At 45.0% G+C, this 22,523-nt stretch overlaps 1 protein-coding gene across 1 annotated transcript in view; it reads left to right on the top strand.

Moving 5' to 3' along the window:
• The first annotated feature begins 321 nt into the window (after nt 1-321).
• Nucleotides 322-22,523, top strand: part of SNCA (synuclein alpha) — a 47,464-nt gene continuing 25,262 nt past the window's right edge. Inside the window, exons 1-4 of the mRNA XM_083398839.1 lie at nt 322-745; nt 4,662-4,807; nt 18,227-18,268; nt 19,537-19,682. Coding sequence (XP_083254965.1) covers nt 4,687-4,807; nt 18,227-18,268; nt 19,537-19,682 — 309 coding nt within the window. The 5' untranslated portion in view covers nt 322-745; nt 4,662-4,686. The remainder of the gene's footprint in view (nt 746-4,661; nt 4,808-18,226; nt 18,269-19,536; nt 19,683-22,523) is intronic.

The following is a 22,523-nucleotide window of genomic DNA, read 5'->3' as shown; positions in this document are numbered from 1 at the left end:
CCACCTTCATTCAAGAGGGAGCCTGGCCCGAGATAGGAAGGAGCAGGGAGCAAGGGGGCGTGGGGAAGGGAGGAGGGGTGGGGCTACAAGACCATCAAGACCTGCATAATACTCCCCCTCCACCCCCTTTCCACCAGGAATGTCCCCTTCCTACTCTCAAGGCGCCCCACCTGTTGCCATTGCAATCTCGTTCCCTCCAGCCGCGGAAATGCTTCCTATCCCTTCCTCATCATGCAAGCGCTCTCTGTATCTGGAGGAGGCTGCTCGTTCACGGGCGGAGCCACGAGAAGATGGAGAGACCGAGGGAAAGAGGGAGGGCGGGGAGGGCGGTGTTCTCTCCCTGGGCTGAGCTCGTGGGCGCTGCCTGTCTTCTTACCTGACAAATCAGGCGGAGAGAAGAGGCAGCGAAAAGGAGAGAGAGAGAGTGAAGCTTTGCTCCCCCCACCCAACACACACACACACACACACACACACACACACCAGGCGCCTTGGAACTGGAGGCAGGATCTCTCGCCCCCCGGTCCTTTCCCTCCAACTCCTTCCAGCTTTGCGGAACTGGGACCACCTGGGTACCACTAGACGCGGCTGGACTCTTCTCTCCCTGTATCCTTCAGCAGCCATGTATTGATCAGAGCATCCTTCGGAACTCTCCTTTTGCGTGTGTGTCGCTCTCGCTCTTTCTGGTCCTCCCTTTACGCTTCAAATTCAACAGTTCTAGAGAAGTACCGAGGCAAGGAGCAAGAGGGTAAGTAACCTGGATGAAATTTCTATATCTTGGTTTTCCTATGGTGGTGAGGCGGTGGGGGGGGTGGTACATGATGGAAGAGGACTTTTGAGGATGTGGTCCTGTTGCATGCTTAGTACTGTAAATCGCACTGGACCCGACGAGGTTTGCTTCTGCAAAGGCACGGGCAGAATGTTAAAAACTGATGTCATATGTAGGTTTTCAACTCGGAAGTAAGTTCCCTTGTGTGCTCAATGGGGGGCTTACTTCTCTGCAAATGTTCAGAAGCTTGTAGCCTCAGACTTCTATGCCTACGCTTGCAGCCTGTGCATTCTTACTTTGGAGTAAGCCCCGTTGAAATGAACAGGACTCACTTCTGAGTAAACATACATTAGATCATGCTATAAAATATATCTTGTCTACGCACATACACAGATACACACACGCTCCCCAAACCCAGAAGCTTGGCTTAGGGGGAAAGGGGAAATTATAATTTCAGTAATGAATATATTTAAGTGTCTGTCATTAGCTAAGCAAGAAAAACTCCTGTATTAGGAAAGGTGGGACAGGGAGGCAGCAATGGGAGCTGTCTTGTTGTGTTTCTTATGGACAAAAGAGAGCAGGTGTTTATCACAGAAGCCTTCCTCTCTAAGCAATGCCTGTTGAATTGTGTGGCTCTTTAGATGTTGTTGGACTCTATTTCCTGTCAGCACAAGTCAGCATTGTCCAAAGGACAGGGATGATGGGATATAGTTTAGCTACCCCGATTTAAAGAGATATTCACGTATAGGCATGGTGCAGGACCACAAATTCCCTTGTCCCTGACCATTGACCATGTTGACTTGGGCTGATGGATGTTGGAGAACTACAGGTTGTCCCCCACCACCCTTGATTTAACTCAAGGACCCTGCCCTGTTCCACCATGAGATCAGAGCTATATAGGCACCCAGTTTAATTTGCCAGCTTTCTCAGGAATCCTAAGAGAGCCTAGCCATGTTTGTTGTGACATTCAGTCTTCGTATATATACAAGTACTACCGCTTCAGAAAATGGTGAAGTGTGTGATGGTCCCCAGTTGTTGTTTTTTTTTGGGGGGGGGAGGTGGACACAAAAATGTGGAAAGTGCTCAGTTGAGAAGGGGACTCATCCTAAAAGGAGAAACCATGTCCAGAGCCTGCCTCTGATAGAACAGAAATGGAACAACATCTATTCTAGAAGAATTTGCTGCCTGCTAAATCTCCCATACACAGACCATCTCCTTTCTCTTTCCAAACCATTAAACATGGTGTCTACTGTCTTAGTACTCCTCCTCCCACAGACGAATGGTTTATCTTCCCTTGTGTAAGAGACTCTCTGTGTGTGTGTGTGTGTGAGAGAGAGAGAGAGAGAGAGAGAGAGAGAGAACGAGCAAGAACACACACCATGTGCCATTGTATGCAGGGATCTGCCTTCCTTTCATTACCAGGGAATTGGATGCCTTTATTGACAAGTCCGATGAAGTTTTGGCTCTTGTCCAGGGATTAGCTAAGATCGCAGTGGTTCTCGAGATTTGTTTACTACATCACCTAGACTATAAATATACAAATAGACTAGACTAACAGCACTGAGATTGTTGTTTACCCAATGATTAAGGGGGAAAGTCAAGTGTGTGTGTGTGCGTGTGTGTGTGTGTGTGTGTGTGTGTGTAAGAGAGAGAGAAATTGAAATCAAATTAAAGTGAAGAACTTGGGTTGTGGTGTTTTTTCAAACTATGCAGCTGTGAACAAAAGTGAATCAAGGTCAGCCAACATGTCACAGAGATGAACCCACCACTTCTTTGCAAACTTATCCTGGTGCAATTCCATGATTGACTGGCATTTTCCTGAACACTTGCAATATGTGGGTGTTTTTAAAGAAAATCCTGTGCAAGGCTGGCATGTAAATGAACATGATCTCAGGGGCTAATGTTAGCATCTTCAGATAAAGACAGCTTAATGCTCCTCCCCCTCACCTCCCTCTCCTAGGTTTGCTGGATATAGTATATTTCCCAGGACTTGGTAATGAAGATTCACACTCCTATTTTTAAATAATTACTCATTTGTTCACGGTTTGGAAGGACTTGTTGCAGTGCTCAGCTGTGGCTATGGGGTTCCATTCTCTCTGATGTTTGAGCGTGGCAGAAAAAAGGTCTAAATTGGTTTAAAATCTGGTTTAAAAAGGCAAGTTGGCTGCAAGGTACTAACAGCTTTAAAAAGACAATTGGGTATTTTGTGTTCACTGATAGACATTGTTCTCCCCCAGCAAGGTAACTCTCACTTATTTTTATACTACCTTCCTGGGCAAATGGACCTCTCAAGGCAACGGAGGCTGATCTGTTAGGGCAAATGGGACATTGCCTACCCAAACTCAGTCGTGCCCTGAGTCAGCTTCTGCCTGCCAGACTTCTTTCTTAACCCCAGTCCAGTGGGTGGTCCTGACTGTCAGCTTCTTCCTCCTTCATCTCAGTTTTGTTATTCTAGGACATTGATGTGATTGGTCTATTTCTTATATTTATACACTGCTTTTCATTCACATGTATCGCAAAGCGGCTTACAAACAGACAATAACAATAACATAATAGAACATCACAAGTACAATATAGATCATATAGAAGAATTAACCAACCATCAGTAAAACAAGTACAAACCATCAGTAAAACAACTGCAATCTATAAAACACTATTAACAAAACTGCTAAAAAAATTAAGCTAAACAGCACAATAACAGCAACAAACATTGTTGTTGTTTTTGTTGTTGTTTAGTCATTTAGTCATATCCAACTCTTCGTGACCCCATGGACCAGAGCATGCCAGGCACTCCTGTCTTACAGAAATCATATTATTAAATACAAAAATCATATTATTCTTATTTGTTCTTATTTTCTTATCATGTATTTTGGGTCTTTTATCTTGTATTTGTATGCCATGAACTGCCCAAGGATCTACAGATGGGATGGTGGTGGCGTATAAATTTAATTAATAATAATAGTAATAAAATAATAATAATAATAATAATAATAATAATAATAATAATAATAATTAGGATTTACAAAGTGCTACAGCATTCATAATTGATAAAACCATTCTAACAACATTAACAAGATAGCAATTAAATAATAAACTAAGTACTGCTGAATTCATTCACAGGATCTCCCCACCTCCTTGACTCATCATCATCTTCCACTCTATTCAGTTCATTAAAAGACACATCCACACGATGCTCGTGGCAGCATCTTCTTTCTGAAGGTTTCTAGGACTGGAGGGTAGGGCAAGGCAGGTGGGAAAAGCCACCCCCTGGCAGCCAGCACAAAGTCAGAACCAGAATCAGTTGATTCCGCCTGTGATTGGTTTTGGCTCCATTTACTGTCAGCCTGTCTGCCTTTCGCCCAGTCACCACCGCCTGAAGGTGATTCTCAAATCAGATCATTGCACCGTTTTAAAGATAAAGCATGACTCATTGTGACAACAGCACACAACTATACATTTCACTCCAAACCAGCAATATTTAGCAGCAACATTAAAATGACAGTCTAAAAAAAACGAAGACCAGCAACAACATTCGACTAAAAGTGGATGTACTCAGACAGGTCTTTTTTAAAACAACAACAACATTAAAATCAGTTAACAGATAAGCCAAACACACTTTTCATGGGAGGGCATTCCATGGTGATAGGCCCATCACTGAGCAGGCAAATTTACCACTGAGCTTCAACCCTTCCTGTATTGGGTTCAATGGCCATGATCCTGTTTCCTTTATTGTGCCTTGATTAGTTCCATATCTTTTTGTCTCCATGGCTTCATATTGCATTGTATGAACAGGTAGGCATCAAATGCTGAACTCTCTCTCTCTCTCTCTCTCTCTCTCTCTCTCTCTCTCTCTCTCTGCCTTCATTTAATTTGTTTTCTTTGTCTTTCTTTCCAGGGCTGGATATTGACATTCTTTAGCCATGGATGTATTCATGAAAGGATTTAACAGAGCCAAGGAAGGAGTTGTGGCGGCAGCAGAGAAGACCAAGCAGGGCATGGCGGAAGCAGCAGGGAAAACGAAAGAAGGAGTTCTCTATGTAGGTAGGTGGGCAACAAGATCTCAACGGAGCCAGTCATTTTTTTCTTCTTTCACTGCTTGACATTGTGATGTTTAGAAACGGGGTGCCCACAACCATTTTATTATACATATTGCCATCCATTATTATTATTACCACTATTAGTATTATTATTAGTAGTAATAGTATTACACGCTTCCCATCTGGCCGGGTTGCCCCAGCCACTCTGGGTGGCTTCCAACACATATAGAAACATAATAAAACGTCTTCTAAAAGTTGTATCTTTATCTTTATCTCCTTGACATCTGAACAAGAATACAAGATAAAAAGTGGGGTTGTATGTGATCGTGTGTGCATGTGCGCGCACCTGCTTAGAGCAGGGTTGGGGAAAATCTGGCCCTCCAGATGTTTCTGAACTGCAACTCCCATAATCTCTGCCCATTGGCCATACTTGCAGGGGTTGATGGGAGTTGTAGTTCAGCAACATCTGGAGGGCCCATTGCTCCCACCCCTGGTTTAGATATTCCTGTTGAGATATAAAGCTATATGCAAGTTTTGAAGACAACAACAAATATAAGTTTATATTGCTGCTGCTGCTGTTATTGTTCATTAACAGATAATAGTATTATTGTTCTTTTATTTTATTTATGTACTGCTTAATGCCAAAGTAGGCTTCTATATTTGATGTGTGTGGTAAGATTCTCCTTGCCACTTGGCAAGTCAGATGACCAAGGTTCTCCAGAAAGGAGAACTCATGGATGTTAGGATTGTCTGCCCTGTCTCAAAGACCGATGGGAATGGAGGGAGATAGGAGGGGAAGAGCCATTCAGGCATAAGCTGTGAACATTTGTGTAAAACAGGGATGGGAGTGCAAACAGCATCTGGAGGACACAGGCCCCCCATCCCTGAGGTAAAGCTACTACAAGTTTGAAAGAAAGTTGAGTGTTGGGCACTGAAGATATAAGTATATTCAGCAAGCATGAGAGTTACAAACAAACCAAGGGCATGTTTACACTACACAGTTATTGGATTCACACCATCTCAACCATCATAGCTTCTCCCAAAGAATCCTGGGAATTTAGCTCAGCTGAGGGCATTTTTTTTTTTGCCTGATAGAGACACCCAGCTTGCTTCAAATAGCTGCAATTCCTAGGGTTCCTTTGGAGGACAGGATTAGACTAAATTTAGAAGCACAGCTTAAGGCACTTCGGGGTGACCTGTTCAGTGAGCATACATACCGATTTGTTTGTGAGAAGGTTGGGTGACATTGCATAATAGCGAGTGTTATTGCACACTGTCGAGTGTATTTCACCATCACTTTCCATGCTGCAAAAAGTCAAATCTTTTGGAGAATCATAGGGTCCAATCTCCTGCAATGCAGGAATATGCTGTTCAATATACAGGGATCGAACCTGCAACCTTGGCATTATCAGCACTATTGGGCAACTTGAATATGCTGGTATGTGATTGAATCCCACCTAAAAACAGCGAGCAGTCCGGAAGTGCCCTTAAGTATATGCCCAAACATTATTATTAGTTGCTTCGTACAACCTTTTCAGAATTGGTGGCTTTCGTGGAGCAACACTGCAGGTGACTAAAGCAGCCAAGCAACAGCAGGAGCCTGGAAACGGTTCCTTTTTCTGTGAAATGGCTGTGTTTCACAGCAATGAAACTGGCAGCTGTTGCTACTGAGCACCAGCCATTTTTCACCCCTGCAGGCATGACTATTACACACATGCTCCTCTGGAGAAGGTGTCTGCATTCATTGTCATGGACACTTAGCAGATAATGACTCATGAACTCACTACTGGATGCTTATCCAGATCCCTTCCATCGTTTTTTCGAGACCATTCATGTGAATTTGGTTTCACTGGTGCTAGATAAAGCGCTTCCTACTTTTAAAAAAAAATTTCAGGAAAAATTGGTGTTCTTTTGCTAATACTAAAATACAGAGCAGCAAACATTCTACACTGCCGGGCCTCCCTACGCACCCCATATCTTAAAAGTGGGGAACCTGCAGGGAGAAAATGAGTAGGACTAAGAAGGGGAACTCTCAGTAGCGTGGCCGAGTGGTCTAAGGGGCTGGATTAAGGCTCCAGTCTCTTCGGGGGCGTGGGTTCAAATCCCACCGCTGCCAGTATGCTTGGGGGACGCGGGTGGCGCTGTGGGTAAAAGCCTCAGTGCCTAGGGCTTGCCGATCGAAAGGTCGGCGGTTCAAATCCCCGCGGTGGGGTGCGCTCCCGTTGTTCGGTCCCAGCACCTGCCAACCTAGCAGTTCGAAAGCACTCCCAGGTGCAAGTAGATAAATAGGGACCGCTTACTAGCGGGAAGGTAAACGGCGTTCCGTGTGCCGCTCTGGCTCGCCAGAGCAGCGATGTCACGCTGCCCACGTGAACCGGAAGTGTCTCTGGACAGCACTGGCCCTTGGCCTCCTTGAGTGAGATGGGCGCACAACCCTAGAGTCTGTCAAGACTGGCCCGTATGGGCAGGGGTACCTTTTTTTTTTTTTAAGAAGGGGAAAGGGTGACAACTTAGGAACAGGCTCCCCAGTTTCTGCCTCTCCGGCACCTGAGCTTGGTGTTCTTACTCATCGATAGTGGCAGCACCAAACTTGTTTTGATGCCCTAGTTCGAACATGTGGGTGATTCATAAAGTCGAAAGAGACAGACCTAAACCTTGCTTTCTAAGCATTAAATTCTGAGTACTGTGAAAAGTAAGAGTCGGCAAAATGCTCCAAGTAAAGTATTGCAGTTCAGTGCCCAGGTTGAAGATATTGATTAAAGAGGGACCATCATTCAGTGGTAGAGCCCATTTTTTGAATGCAGAAGACAACAGAGAATTCTGTTCACCACTACTGGGGTGGTGATACAGATGGAAATGCAAGAGCAGGGATTCGTTCAGTTTGCAACGGGTTAATTCTTTAATCAGGAAGTCAACTAACCATGCTGGGGAGGGAAGAGATGTTGCTTAACAACCTGTCAGAGTCTCATGATGTTTGATGAAGTAGCACATGCTCTGATTGGCTGTGTAGTTCTGAGGAAGTTTTTCTTCTGTATGTTTGGTCAAATGTCTCCTTGCTATGTATAAGGTCTGAAGGAAGGAAGACAAAGCACCTGCTTATTTCTCCATCTGCATTACTGAACTGATTTTGCTAACAGATTCAACTGCCAGTCCAATTCGCTTCTGAATCATCACAAATAGTGTTGACCTCCAAAACAACTCAGTAGCTAGGTTCTGTTCCTGTTCTTCATTCTCCGCCCCCTCCCCCAGGAGTACTCATTTTAAACTGTGTATCTTGCCTTTCCTAAAATTTCTTTTGTCATGAAGAAAGTACATATGGTGGTGTACATATGCTTCTCCCAGACAGTCACACATCCAGGCCCTGGCCAGACCCAGACTTGCTTAGTATTCATAAGGTGATGGTCTCATGTCTTCCGACCATAACTATACAGTGGTACCTCGGGTTAAGAACTTAATTCATTCTGGAGGTCCGTTCTTAATCTGAAACTGTTCTTAACCTGAGGTACCACTTTAGCTAATGGGGCCTCCCACTGCCGCCGCACCACCTCTGCACGATTTCTGTTCTCATCCTGAAGCAAAGTTCTTAACCCAAGGTACTATTTCTGGGTTAGCGGAGTCTGTAACCTGAAGCGTCTGTAACCTGAGGTCCCACTGTATATGAAAAGTAAAGATGGAGAATTGGCAGCACTTGCCCCCTGCCTCTAGGTATAGGGAAGCTTGATCCCATTCAACCATCTCTCCTCCTAGACAACATTTCTTGCTTAGAGCTCATTGACGCTGGTCAACAGAACACAGCAGGAGGCAACCAGAAGCAACCCAGCCACTCTCTGCATTGCTGCACCCTGGGTTCCTTCATTTTCTGGATCGTGCTCCCTTGGGATGCAAGAGCACGGCAGAACTGGATGCATGTCAGATTCCTCCTTGGTAATACAGTTTAAGAACGATCTAGATTGGGTTGTGATCAGTGCAGGGCCAGTTGATTCCCCCCTCCCCCCAAAAAACAAAACCTGTGTGTGATTGCATGATTCATAGCTAGCGTGAAGCAGCTTTTCCACAGAAGATTTGGTTGAGAACATGCATTTTCTCTGAGTTTTATTATGCCATCTCCCCCAACCTCCCCTCGCCATCTGGTGTGCAAGCGGCTGAAAAGAACTGGAGAGCTTCATAACTGATTTGCCTTGAGGGGAAGTGCTTGGTCTTCCCTACTACCAAGTAGGAGTTTGTGGTTCAGGGCCATCCTAGAGTCCTCCAGTCGCCAGTTAAAGAGCAATGCATGTTTTCACTGTAAAAACAAAAAAAAGCTACATGGGTGTTTCTCCCACAGATTATTATAATGGTATATTGTCTTTTTTTTGTCTAGGTATAATCTGTTTGGTATAATCAGTATAATCTGTCTAGGTATAATCAGTGTGGTGTAGTGGTTAAGAGCGGTAGTCACGTAATCTGGGGAACCGGGTTCGCGTCTCCGCTCCTCCACATGCAGCTGCTGGGTGACCTTGGGCCAGTCACAGTCTCTCAGCCCCACTCACCTCACAGAGTGTTTGTTGTGGGGGAGGAAGGGAAAGGAGAATGTTAGCCGCTTTGAGACTCCTTAAAGGGAGTGAAAGGCGGGATATCAAATCCAAACTCTTCTTCTTCTTCTTCTTCTTCTTCTTCTTCTTCTTCTTCTTCTTCTTCTTTGAATAAGCAGCATTCCAGCTTTTTACTCAAGAGATTATTGATTTAGATAGATGATAGCAAATCAAAGCAATGGAATTTGAGTGTAGCTCTCCCCACCCCAGCAAATAAAAACCTTGTTAATTTATTTTGCAGCTATCCCAGACCCTCTAAACAGGAGCTTGCTCTCCACCCCCTACAAAGTTCTCACTCGTATCTTCCAGCATATCATAGGTTAAAATAGGAATGAGCCTCTGGTGACTCTCCAATTCTTGTCCAGAGAATTGCTGCACAAGCCTAACCACCTCCATCATTGCTGCCCCCCATCCTTAAAGGTAAAATGTAAAGGGGACCCCTGACCATTAGGGCCAGTCGTGACCGACTCTGGGGTTGCGGCGCTCATCTCGCTTTATTGGCCGAGGGAGCCAGCGTACAGCTTCCGGGTCATGTGGCCAGCATGACTAAGCCGCTTCTGGCGAACCAGAGCACTGCACGGAAACGCCGTTTACCTTCCCACCAGAGCAGTACCTATTTATCTACTTGCACTTTGACGTGCTTTCGAACTGCTAGGTTGACAGGAGCAGGGACCGAGCTACGGGAGCTCACCCCGTTGCGGGGATTCGAACCGCTGACCTTCTGATTGGCAAGTCCTAGGCTCTGTGGTTTAACCCACAGCACCACTTGCGTCCCAGCCCCCCATCCTTACCAATGTGTAATAGAAGCTGGTTAGATGGGCAGCTGGATCATCCACTGTTGAAGGGCCAGCATCTTCCACCACAGCAGAGAAGGTGAGTTTAGGTGATTGTAGAGCAGGTTATGCAGCATGCAGTTCTATCCTCCAACATTTCACTGTCACTCCTGGCCACCTGTAACTGCTGTCTAAGGCAGCTGCTTCTCTCTGCCTAATGGCAGGGCCAGCCAAGCCTTTGCTTTGCTTTGCAATAGCCTGCCCTCCACTAGTTTAAAAGCCAAGAGGGTAATAGGCCCTAATAATCTACTTGAAAAGCTAAGTTTCCATAGACTCCTTAGCCATTTCAACCTACCTCAGCAGCTGTAGCATGTAAAATGATGCCTTGGCATTCATGTACATTCGTTTACATTGGGATTGGGAAACATTTATTTGGCCTGAGGGCCACATTCCTTTCCAGCCAATCTTCTGAGGGCTGCATACCATTGGTAGGCTGGGCCAGAGGCAAAAATTAGCAGAACCACAAGCACGCATACACACACCAGTGTCTTGGAAAAGCCATGTCAACCCCCTTTTTTCTCACAAGAAAGTGGCAGGCATTGGGGGCACCATTACCTCACTTGATTTTGTGTCACAATTCCCCCTCCCCCCCAAAAAAGTGCTTTTTCAGGGTCGCGAACTTGTGTGGTGCCCTAAAATGCGTTTTTTTATGGGCACAGTGCCTGAATAAAGCACTATTTTCATGGGTCAATCGCAACACGAAATCAAGTGAGGTAATGGCGACCAAAATGGCCAAGATACTCTCTCTTGAGGAAAAAACAGAAAGATAGCTTCCAGGAAGATGGCATCCCAATTTTTGCCTTCAGGCTGTTGGAGGGTATGCAAATATAAATTTCACCTTTGTACAGTGAGCTAGTTTCTGGACACACTCTCACAACTCTCTACCCTCCATCCAGACAAGGGAGAAGCGTAATCAGAATTCAAGGACATGGTCCAGCCAGAAAACACTCAAGGTGTGGAGCAGGACCAGTGAAGGGGGTGGCCTGGGAATAGTTACAAGGGTCCAGCTACATTTTACCCCCGGGCCTGGGGTTCCCCACCCCTGATTTACATGGATATGTGTGCAAAAGACAAGGGTGCACCCATTCCTCCTTCAGAGATGTAACTTCACTTAAGAGTCTCTGAGAGGGCAGTTGAATCCTGGAGAATGACAATGCTAGCAATTTGTACAAATACAAGAATGGTTTAACAAATGGCATTCCCTTTTTACAAAAAAAACTCTCGGAATTGTAGCTCTGTGAGAGGAATAGGGGCCTCCTAACAACTCTCAACACCTTTAACAACCTACAGCTCCCAGAATTATTTGGCGGAAGCCATGACTGTTTGAAGTGGTATTCTAGTGCTTTAAATGTATGGTGTGAATGTGGTCAGAGACTCAATAAGTATGGTGGTACTGCTACTCAGTCTAGAGGTTTTGAAATTAATGGACCTTAGTCATATTCATTAATTTCAATCGGTCTACTCTTTATTGCATACAATATTTTTGTTGGCTCTTTCATATAGATAAGCTTGGAAGTTTTGTTGGAATAAGTGCAGCAGAGTGTAGAGCAGATCATTTAACCACATGGCATAATTTTTAAACACGTTAATCATCCAACTGACTTCAAAGTACCCAGCAGGGTCTCATTTTTATTTATTTGATTAATTTTCTTAACATTCATTAATAGTCACTTTTCATTAATTGATGTTTTCCCATTAATTATAATTTTAATTATTCCAATTCATTGCAAGCCATTTAATAGAAAGATGGGAGGGATTAGTAGTGACAAAGGTTGCAATTCTATATTTGCGCTTACCTGGGATTAAGTCCTATCGACTACAGTGGGGCTTAAATATGAATAGACAGGTATATGATTGCAGTAGTAGAGTGTGATGATGTACACATGGTCATGTCATTATACAAAAAGTTTCAGAATCAAATCAGGAATGATTCACACAACGACCTGGGTAGACTTTGTAGTCTCCACCTTTGCAGGTGCCCATCTTAAGGGTCATGTTTTCAATCCCTGATATGTATGTTGGGCCTTAGCACCTATTTTTGAAGGTAATTTTATTTTATTTGTGCTGATCTTTTGTAGTGGGTGTTCCAGATTGGTGCTTTCTTCATATGCATGTGTTTTGAAACCTCACAACAATTGTGGGTCCTGCATTGCGGGGGAAGAGGGGTATTGAACGAGATGACCCTTTGGTTCCTTTCCAACTCTACAACCTATGTTTCTATAGGAGCAGCACAATTGTGGGGAGTCACACTCCAAGGTGACTATATGAAACCGCACAAAGGAAAATAACAGTATCTCCAACTAGGGTATCCAATGTGGTACCTTCCGGATGTTTTTGTACTCTACCTACTCTATTGTCCTGCACTAGCGTAGTCGATGGTCAGGGATGATGGGATCTGTAGTCCAGCAACATCAGGGGTTCATGACCTGTGTCCCACATAGGCTTGCCAGCTGGTCCTGCTGGTCTCTCAGCCTGAAACCATGAGACTTTCTGTACTGTATTGTTACAGAAGTTGGGTGCCACCCACACTTTCTGCCAAGTGCTGGCAAGATGCCAGGGAGTTCCGGGCTCTCACCCAGAGTTTGGAGAATTGAAGACACAGCAAATACTGTTGTAGCTTTAAGAATGAGGTTTTATTCATATATTTACCCCTTCAAGAGAGGCTTGTTCCCCACAGCAGTGCAGAACTGGAGTGCAAGCCAGCCTGCCAAGATCCATCTCCCCCTTTGTTCTCCCCTTCTTCTCCTTCCCAGCACACCTTGCTCTAAAGACTCTCCTATAGATCCCAAGATTCCTCCTATATGGGCCATCAACACCTTTTGTCATATTAATGCCTTCATCCCAGATGAGGCCCTGGCTTAGTCTACACTTTTCCACTGGCCTCCAATCTTCCCCTCAATACCCCCAAATAATCAAAATCCTACCATTTATTAATTTCTAGGGTTTAAGGCAGTCCCCGCTCCTCAGTCTGTAACAGTATACCTAGGATCATCTTACAATTCTATGACCATCTCTGAACAAATATCCCCTGTTAACCAGGAGGGAAATATGGAAATAAAAAACCTGATTATTTAATAAAGGCACGGCTGCTCTGCCTTCATCACGTGAGATGACCTCATGCTTGCTATGGAACCGTAAGGTAGCCTGCTTAGTAAAGATGCCAGACTGTCTGTGGGAGATCGACCCCCTGCTTGCAAATCGGGGAAATGGCCAACCATCAGAACAAAGAAATCCTTTTATTTCTTCTTTGACTAATTTGTAAGAGAGAGGAAAATATGTCAGGCAAATCAGTGGGAGTGTGTGGGAAAGAAAGAATGAGTACAACTATTCTTTGGATGGGGCTGGGATCATCACCCTGGGGCAGATGTTGGGGTCTCAGTGTCTTGCCAGGTCCTAGCACTGCTACCCACCTGCCCTCCCCTTGTTTTATTTTTCCAGGCCCAGAACTTGGACTAGCACCAGATGGCCGGGTCTAGGCAATCATTCAATTCCCTGCAAACCTCCTTACCTAGATTTTCTCTGGCACATGTTGTAAACAAAATGTGCCCTTCTCCCCAAATGAGGTATCCAAGAGCCCATTACATACGTTCCCTATTGGTAGGAGAAAATAACAGAGGCCAACCAGAGAATATTGAGAAGCAAAGCAGCTCATAAGCCTGATCTTTATTGATCTGTTGCAACAGGGTGCTCCCCTCACACGCAGGAAAGGAAGAGGAACCCAGAACAAAGGTGTGTCTGCCCTTATATAGACATTTTAAATTGCTCTGCCCTGGAGCTCAAGACCACCCCTCCATACATCATACCTACATCACAGAAGGGGTGTAGCTCAAGACACCCCCCCCCCCCGATACATCATACCTACATCACAGAAAAGACGGTCTGCAGCAGAAATCTGAGTGCATTGTTTATCTCGTCTGACAGGTTACCTATTAATGCTCACTTGACTTAATACCCTTGGGAAGCCTGGTCAGTCTTTTGTAATGATAAATACTTAGTTCCTGAGCCAAGTCACAGGCTCACCCCATTCAAACACAGACAGACATACCCTTAAGACAGGATTTGTGAAGGAAAAGACAAAGGGGAGGCGTTTCCATTTTCCATTGACCTTTCAGAGATAACATTTGGTCAGTCTGGGAATAAAAAATGGTTTCAGGTCGGTCTTCCTGTGCTGATCTATGTACATGCTTGGTTGGTACGTTTATGAACATTTAATATATATCTAAGACCTTAAAATTCTTATCACAGTGGGAAATTGAAAGGCAGACTAGACTTGGCTGCAGGCTGCTGTCTAGAGAGCAGAGGCTAGCCGTGTGCCCCAAACAATCCCCTGTTTGGAAGGGTTATCAGAAAGCAGTCCTCCATTTGAAGGAGACCTCTGTTTGAAAGGCTGTCTGGTCCAAATCTGGGTTAAAGATTTAGAACCTTGAGAAGGAAGAGCAGAAGCCTGGAAGCTGCCCATCAACAGCTAGCACCTGAATAGCAGATGGTGTCAGTGTGAGAGGTGCTGCGATCCAGTTTTAATAACAGCAATCGCTGCTAAATTTGCATCTATATAAATTTAGCATATGCAGATGGCCTGTGTCCTCTTTCTTTTCTTCTTTGTGATGCAAAACTGGCCACTCTAGCCCACTTCACCCAGGTAAGCCCACCTTGGCCCACTGACTCAAGAAGTTCCCCGTCACTTTGCCTCAGGATGCCTTGACTTTGTAGGCAGCAAAAATATTTTGTTTATTTATGATGTTTCTAGACCATCTTGCCTCCAAGGAGAACAAGGTGACAGACATGGTTCTCTTCTGTGCTTCATACTCAGGACAACCCTGCGAGGTACGCAAAGGTCAAAAACATCAGCCAGTGATTTGAACCCTCAGGTCCCCGGTTCAGTGCAGCAACCTGACCACTGTACCAAATGCTACATTGTTCTTCTTGCTGTTCACTATTTCTCTTAAGTTACATAACTTACGTTCATTTCATTGCAAAGGACACATCTAAACAAATCATAAGGGACACAGGTGGCGCTGTGGGTTAAACCTAGGGCTTGCCGATCAGAAGGTCAGCGGTTCGAATCCCCGCGACGGGGTGAGCTCCCATTGCTCGGTCCCAGCTCCTGCCAACCTAGCAGTTCAAAAGCATGTTAAAGTGCAAGTAGATAAATAGGTACCACTCTGGCGGGAAGGTAAACAGCATTTCTGTGCACTGCTCTGGTTCGCCAGAAGTGGCTTAGTCATGCTGGCCACATGACCCAGAAGCTGTACGCCGGCTCCCTTGGCCAATAAAGCGAGATGAGCGCCGCAACCCCAGAGTCGGTCACGACTGGACCTAATCGTCAGGGGTCCCTTTACCTTTACTTAACTACATAACATTTGCAGATTTTAAACCAACAACAATATGATTGAATACTGATCGCATTCGCTTGACTGATATCCATTCCTGAATGCAGATAAACACACCACCTGCAGCAATTACCACTTCCTTACTCACTTTTATTTTTATTCATAACATCCCTAACCATAAACCAGGAATTATGGATTGTTTTCTCGCAGTGTGAAGCAGGGGCAACGAAGTGGTTGTGATTTGCTTGTCCACAGCAAGCCATCGTTTATGGCCTACCATGATGTGCAAACATAGCCAATGTCTGCCCCTTCAGCCCAGCTGTAGTAAAATATTATATGGATGCCTTTTAGGAAACAATTTGTCAGATTCTTTTACCCATACACTACTATGTTCTCACTTGAAAGGTATAGAAATGATACATGGCACACCTCTGCCAAGATTGCTCTGCCAGGATTTCGTACCTGGAACAGTAACTGCATCTCTCATGGCTGATTCACATATTGCTTTTTTCCCTACATTTTTTAGATACTAGAATCATTTAAATGTTTTCATTCTTGGCACCATGGTGTCTGCAGAAAGCGGTAAACACATGGCTCTACCCTGCAGTCACTACATATATTAGGCAGAGAAGGAAGGACCATAGAATCATAGAATTGTGGAGGTGGAAAGGACCCTGAGGACCATCCCGTCCAACCCCCTCCAATGCAGGAATATGTCGCTGTCCCTTGCGGGGATCGAACCTGCAACCATGCCATTAACAGCACAACACTCTAACCAACTGAACTATCCAGGCTAGCAGGTGACAGGTGTGTTTCACATGCAGAAAATCCCATTTTCAATCCCTGGCATCTCTGGTTGAAACAATCAGACAGATGATAAGAAAGATATCAGTTTGAGATTTGGAGAGCTGCTGCCAGTCAAGAGTAGACTAGACTGGGCTCAATCTGGTATAAGGCAGCTTTGTATGTTAATGGTGTTGTATAGGCCTTCCCCTCCCGCCTGCCAAGGTAGAACAAGTCTTGAATCGGCAAAACGGAAGTTATCCTCTTTGTGCAAAATGATAGCTCAGGGCATGAAACACCACGTTCCCTTCTCTCTTGCTAGCCCACACTCTCCCAGTCTTTTCCAGATCACAGAACTGCAAACAGCCCTACTTTATAGCACTATAAGCAGACTTCAGGTATTGATAGCATCCTGAGTATGAAACTAAGTTCTAAGGATGCTTCCAGACAGGTGTTGTGGGGGCAGTGGCATATAGGTTTTTCACAGCATGCGCATGATGTTGTTGGCATCAAAATGCCAGCTTCCATTCCCTCCTTCCTCAATTTAACCCAATTACCCTTTCTGTTGCAAATCAAGTCAGTTAAAAACAACAACCACGATCCTGTTGCCAACCTCTTTCTGACATCTGAAAGACCTATTTGCAATCTTAAGCCCCCCGCATCTGAAAGCACCCTAACTTTATATTATCATTACAGTTGCATGAAACTGTTATATCTGGCCATCAGCCATTCTTTTTCTAGGAAGATTGCTTGTTTAATGGCTCAGTTGTGAGTGGTTGGTGTTTTCTCAATGGGAGCTGAATGCTTGATACATACACAGTGGACGCTTGGGTTGCGAACGTGATCCATGCGGGATGCACATTCGCAACCCGCAGCGTTCGCAACCCACGTCTGTGCATGCGCGGGTTGCAATTCGGCGCTTCTGCACATGCACAAAGCGCGATTTAGCGCTTCTGCGCATGCGTGACCGCCGAAACCTGGAAGTAACCTATTCCAGTACTTCCGGGTTTGGGCAGTCTGCAACCTGAAGCGGCTGTAACCTGAGGTATGACTGTATAGCGATTTCTCTTGAGTGTTGGCCATCAGAGCTTTGAGAGCGTGATCTCCAAAGCAAACAGTAAGGGGAGAAGCTGATGCAAGGTGTGTGTGAAGTACTCTCTTTCCTCCAAAGGATGGTGTGAGCTTGAACTTCTCACCATTTGGGGCAGGGCAGAGCACATATGTCTTCCTGTTTAGTGATTGGCCACCAGTTACTATGGTTGTTGTTCATTGGTTTGTTAATGTCAGTGTGGAGTGCAGGCCGCACCCTTCTGGTCTGAGTGAGATCCATAGAAAACAGTTTTCCAGTTTTGTTGAAATTGGTTTTGAGGGACCTGCTTTGTTTACATGCAAACAGAAGAAGCAGTCTCTGTGGATGGATTGTGGGGGGTTGCTGTTGGGCTCTGGGGGGAGCGGCAATGCAGTCCAATACATTTCGACTTAGAAGTCTGTCTCATTGAGTCAAATAGGACTTGCTCCCAAGTAAATGTGGATACAAACCACCATGCATCCACCTAGCTCAGTCAGTAGAGTATGAGACTCTTAAATTTCAGGGTTGTGGGTCCGAGCCCCACATTAGGCAAAAAGATTCCTGCTTCGCAGGGGGTTGGACTAAATGACCCTCACAGTCCCTTCCAACTCTATGATTCTATTATCTTTGGCTCAACAAATACAGAAAACTATTACAAGTTTTCACAAGAAAACTGGCTCTGTAAAAAAAGTTGCCCTCTGAGCTTGCTATTCCTTGGGGAAGTGGGGTGCATATGAAATATTGTGACTCTCTGCCTGTGTGTTTACTAAAAACTGTTTTACTGAGCCCCGCTGCTTATTAATTCTTCTCCTTTTTAATATATATTTTAAAAAACAGGTTCGAAGACCAGGGACGGAGTTGTTCATGGGGTTACAACAGGTAAGCCCATCACTGCATCTCTGTTTCTAAATCCATGCTAAACCTCCCACCTATTCCTTCAAGAGACCTTTATTTCTGAGTAGGCTCTGATTCATGGAGGCAAGTAGGTGTGGGATAAAATCAAGCATGCTGGAAAGCACACAACTCAGTCTTGCTGGGGAACAAATGTGCCCGCAGCTATAACTTCAGCACAGGCAGAGAACCTTTTCTCTGTCAATGGCTGCGTTTCCCCTGGAACAATATCCCTGGCCTATTGGGATGAGGAAGAAATTCAATTCAGTTCATATTTAAAGGCAAGTGCCTAACAGGCACTTCCCAAAACAATACATGAACTGAAACACAACAATTCACACTTCTCTGCATTTTGCAATGCTCAGTAATGTATATTAAAAATGCCCATGCTAGGATAAAGCGTATCTAAAAATGCACATTTTAGTGAAAATAAGATGCAAAGAATGTAGAGAAAAATTGCTTTGCAAAATTGTGTATATTAGGCAAAGTTGCATATGCATTTCTTAGGAGAAATTTGCACTAAGATGCTGGTGAATTTTCAGGTGGACATAAAAAAGAAATCCTGCATTCTTCCCTGCCCACCCCCTTTAGTGCCCAGCTCCATGCATGGGGAAATGTTAAGTGGGCTGGTAGCTGATCTTGTCTACTCTCCCTTCTCCTGCCCCGCAAAGCACAAAGTCCCGGGACAATATTAGGAGGATTGCAAATCTTTGCCATCCACAGAAGGCTAAAATATAACATGCATAACATATTTGCTCATGTATTTCCCCCTCCCCCAGCAGTTCTTTAAAAGAAATATGGTTGTATTCAGTGGGGCACTAAGCGAAATGCTCCTTCATTGCAAGGATTTCTCCTATTGCAAAGGAACAATTTTTTCCCTTTTTCTGCCCCCCACGCACCTGCTAAGTCTAACATAAATCCCAAACCTGTTTGGAAAAGTGCTGAAGTGTAAACCTGGAAAAATGAGAAACCAAGAGAAACTCAAAATTGATGGGCTCTCCTATCCCTAGAGGTTCCACATGCAAAGTTACATGCTCCGTCACTGATTCTGCAACCCAAGGAAAGGTTGTGTTCAGGCTAGCAGGCCTGGACTAGTGGCGTGTGGTGTTGGGGGAGAGTCCCACATGCCATGAAGTCTTGTGAAGAAACCTTCCTGAAGGGAGACTCACGCAGAGCCAACTTGCTTTCCCATGATGTCGAGAGCTGTGAGCAGGCCAAGTTTACCTCAAAACCAAAACCTTTTGCCTTTTCCACAGTGGCAGAGAAAACTAAAGAGGGAGTGTCAAACGTGGGAGGAGCTGTAGTGACTGGTGTCACAGCCGTGGCACAAAAGACAGTGGAAGGTGCCGGAAATATCGCCGCTGCCACTGGCTTTGGCAAGAAGGACCAGTTGGCCAAACAGGTTAGTTTATCTACTATAAAGTTGAGAGGGGTGGATTTAATGCTGATATTTTTCTGTGGTACTTTTAAGGTAAAGGTACCCCTGCCCGTACGGGCCAGTCATGTCCGACTCTAGGGTTGTGCGCCCATCTCACTTAAGAGGCCAGGGGCCAGCGCTGTCCGGAGACACTACCGGGTCACATGGCCAGCGTGATGAAGCTGCACTGGTGAGCCAGCACCAGCGCAGCACACGGAAACGCCGTTTACCTTCCCGCTATAAAGCGGTACCTATTTATCTACTTGCACTTAAGGGTGCTTTCGAACTGCTAGGTGGGCAGGAGCTGGGACCGAAAGACGGGAGCTCACCCCGCCGCGGGGATTCAAACCGCCGACCATACGATCGGCAAGTCCTAAGCACTGAGGTTTTACCCACAGCGCCACCCGCGTCCTTTTACTTTTACACCTTTTAAATGCAGAAGTGGGAGAACCTGTGGCCCTCCAGATGTCATTGGGCTACCGATCCCATAATACTTGACCACTGACAACACTGGCTGGGGTTGATAGGATTTGGAGTCCACAGCCTTGTTTTAAGATTATCTACAACTTAAGCGCAAACCCCGTCCCATTTTTTACTACCTGTTTTTGTTGTTACGTCCAGGTAACTGCTGGACATATGATGGGATGCCATTCTATTATGTGTTGCCCGGCCCCTCACTTCAAAGAACTGTGTTAAGCATTACCTCACCCCACAATATACTCTTAGTCAGCACAATGCGCAGCGCTATGACAGCCAACCACATGTTTGCTTAATATTTCACGCTTTTATATCTCACCCTTAAAGCAGATCAAGGCAACACACACGCCTTCTCTGTCCCTCTGCCCTAGTTTTATCTTCACATTGGTCTCTCTGAGACCAATATAGCGACTGGCTAACCCACACTCGGAGGTGAGTGTCGTTTCTGAGTGTGGATTTAAAACAAAGTGTCCCCAGTCTTAGACACCATAAGCACTATACATTGGTTGTTGTTGTTGTTGTTGTTGTCATCTGTCTGTCTTGAGAGACAATGGAGTGTGCCTCTGGGGCCAAAGTCAAACTGCTGGGGAATCGCAGAGCCTGCTGTGGCTGCAAAGACCGATAACTCGTGATGGCAGCCTCTCGCATTGTTTTTGCTGAGTTAACAGCACCAAAGTGGCCACCCCAGGGGTGCAAGCCGTGGCAGTGTGTATGGAGGTCCTGGACTGCCCAGACCACAAGACGCTTTTCTCAGCCTTGCTGATGTGGTTCAAAGGAAAGCAGAGCAATATTTTTGGCAGCAGCTTGGCAGAGAGAGGCGTACAAAGCGCTTTCCAACGGTCTTAGCGTCTTTACTCTGGATTTGTGTAGGGTTTACTGCTGGCCGCGTCCTGCCTTAAATAGGGCAGGCCACGCCCCCAGAGCCAGCCAATTGGCTGGCCAGGGTGTGACACGGCTGGGAATCTCCCAATCGCACGGGGCTGGGCTCCAGCCACCACACGCATGGTGGGGCCGTGAAGCCCACAAACCCACTTCCTCTGTAGGGCGGAAGTGGCTTTTTTCTCCTGAAGATGACCCACGAGGCATTTAAAGCAGGACTGTACCACTGTAAACAACCATGGATTTTGCCAAACAATCCTAGTTGCTAAGGGTGCTGAAAGTAGTTAGGAGACTCCCTGTTCCTCTCACAGAGCCACAGGGCTCAGACTTCACTGGGAAGAGAGATGGATTGTTAAGCTGCTCTGAGAATGTTAAACTCCATTTTCAGTTTCTTGTCTTCTATAAAAGCCTTGTTGTAAGTAACTTCTCTCCAGAGATATTGTAGTGGCCTTTTTTTTTTTTTTTTGCAATTCTTCTCCACTTTATTATTATTATTATTATTATTGATAAAGGAAACTGTGTTTTACTGTGCATTTGGTTTAAGCTCTTTTCTAATGCCATTTTCCAACATTTACAATGAAGAAGCTACAAACCACTACAGAACCTGGTGGATCGTGGTTAAGAAGAAAGCCTCTCTCTGTATTTTTTATTACTTGTGCATCTTTCACACAAGTAATACTTGTAATTATGTTGGAATCAGGAAGGCTGTTTTTATTCATTCTATCTGCATGGCTCTCAGAAAACATACTCATGTTGGTACAGCAAAGAAATAGGAAGACAACAGTGTGTGTTTGTGAATTGCTCCCTCATTTTGGCCTCACTCTTGTGGTCAACCTTCACTGGGGCTCTCCGCTGTAGGGTGGGCTCCCCCAATTAAAAGGGAACATTTAAAAAAAATCCCCTCTACTTAGAAAACGTGGATTTCTCCCTGACTTTCCAGTATGTCTTCAGCAAAGAAGTTTGCATGACTATTGATCAAAATTAGCCCTTTTGAGGCAGGTTTTGGGACAGCTAAATTAATTGTGCTACTATATCATTTTTGGCTCTTCTGATCTGATCTTATCCTGGCTATTTTGTTGTTGTTGTTTTTGGCTGTGATTTATTGTATTTAGATTCAGCTGTTGAGAGCCATTCTGAAGGTTGTTGGGTTTAAGCCAAATCCTTAAACATGCTGACGTGCTAATAAAGAAAATTGGGCTGAAAATTGTGTTTACCTTACAATATGAAGATACTGAACAGCAACATTCCAAACTATTGGCAACTTGGAAATCAGAGTTCTTTTCAACATCTAACAGCTGCATCCCACAAGTTGGTGGGTGGATTGTTTCCGGATGTTGTTGCTGGAAAAGGTCAGAACCTTTGCAAAGTTCTGTCATAAAAGTATGGCAAACTACTGAGTTCTCCAGAGATCTTCATCGAGCAAGATATTAACATAAAATGTGGAATGTGCAAGCAGAAGAAAAAATAAAA

Source organism: Podarcis tiliguerta, assembly GCF_965153285.1.
Source record: "Podarcis tiliguerta genome assembly, chromosome: 9".
NCBI classification, from domain to species: Eukaryota; Metazoa; Chordata; class Lepidosauria; order Squamata; family Lacertidae; genus Podarcis; species Podarcis tiliguerta.
This window is presented reverse-complemented; position numbering and strand designations above follow the sequence as displayed.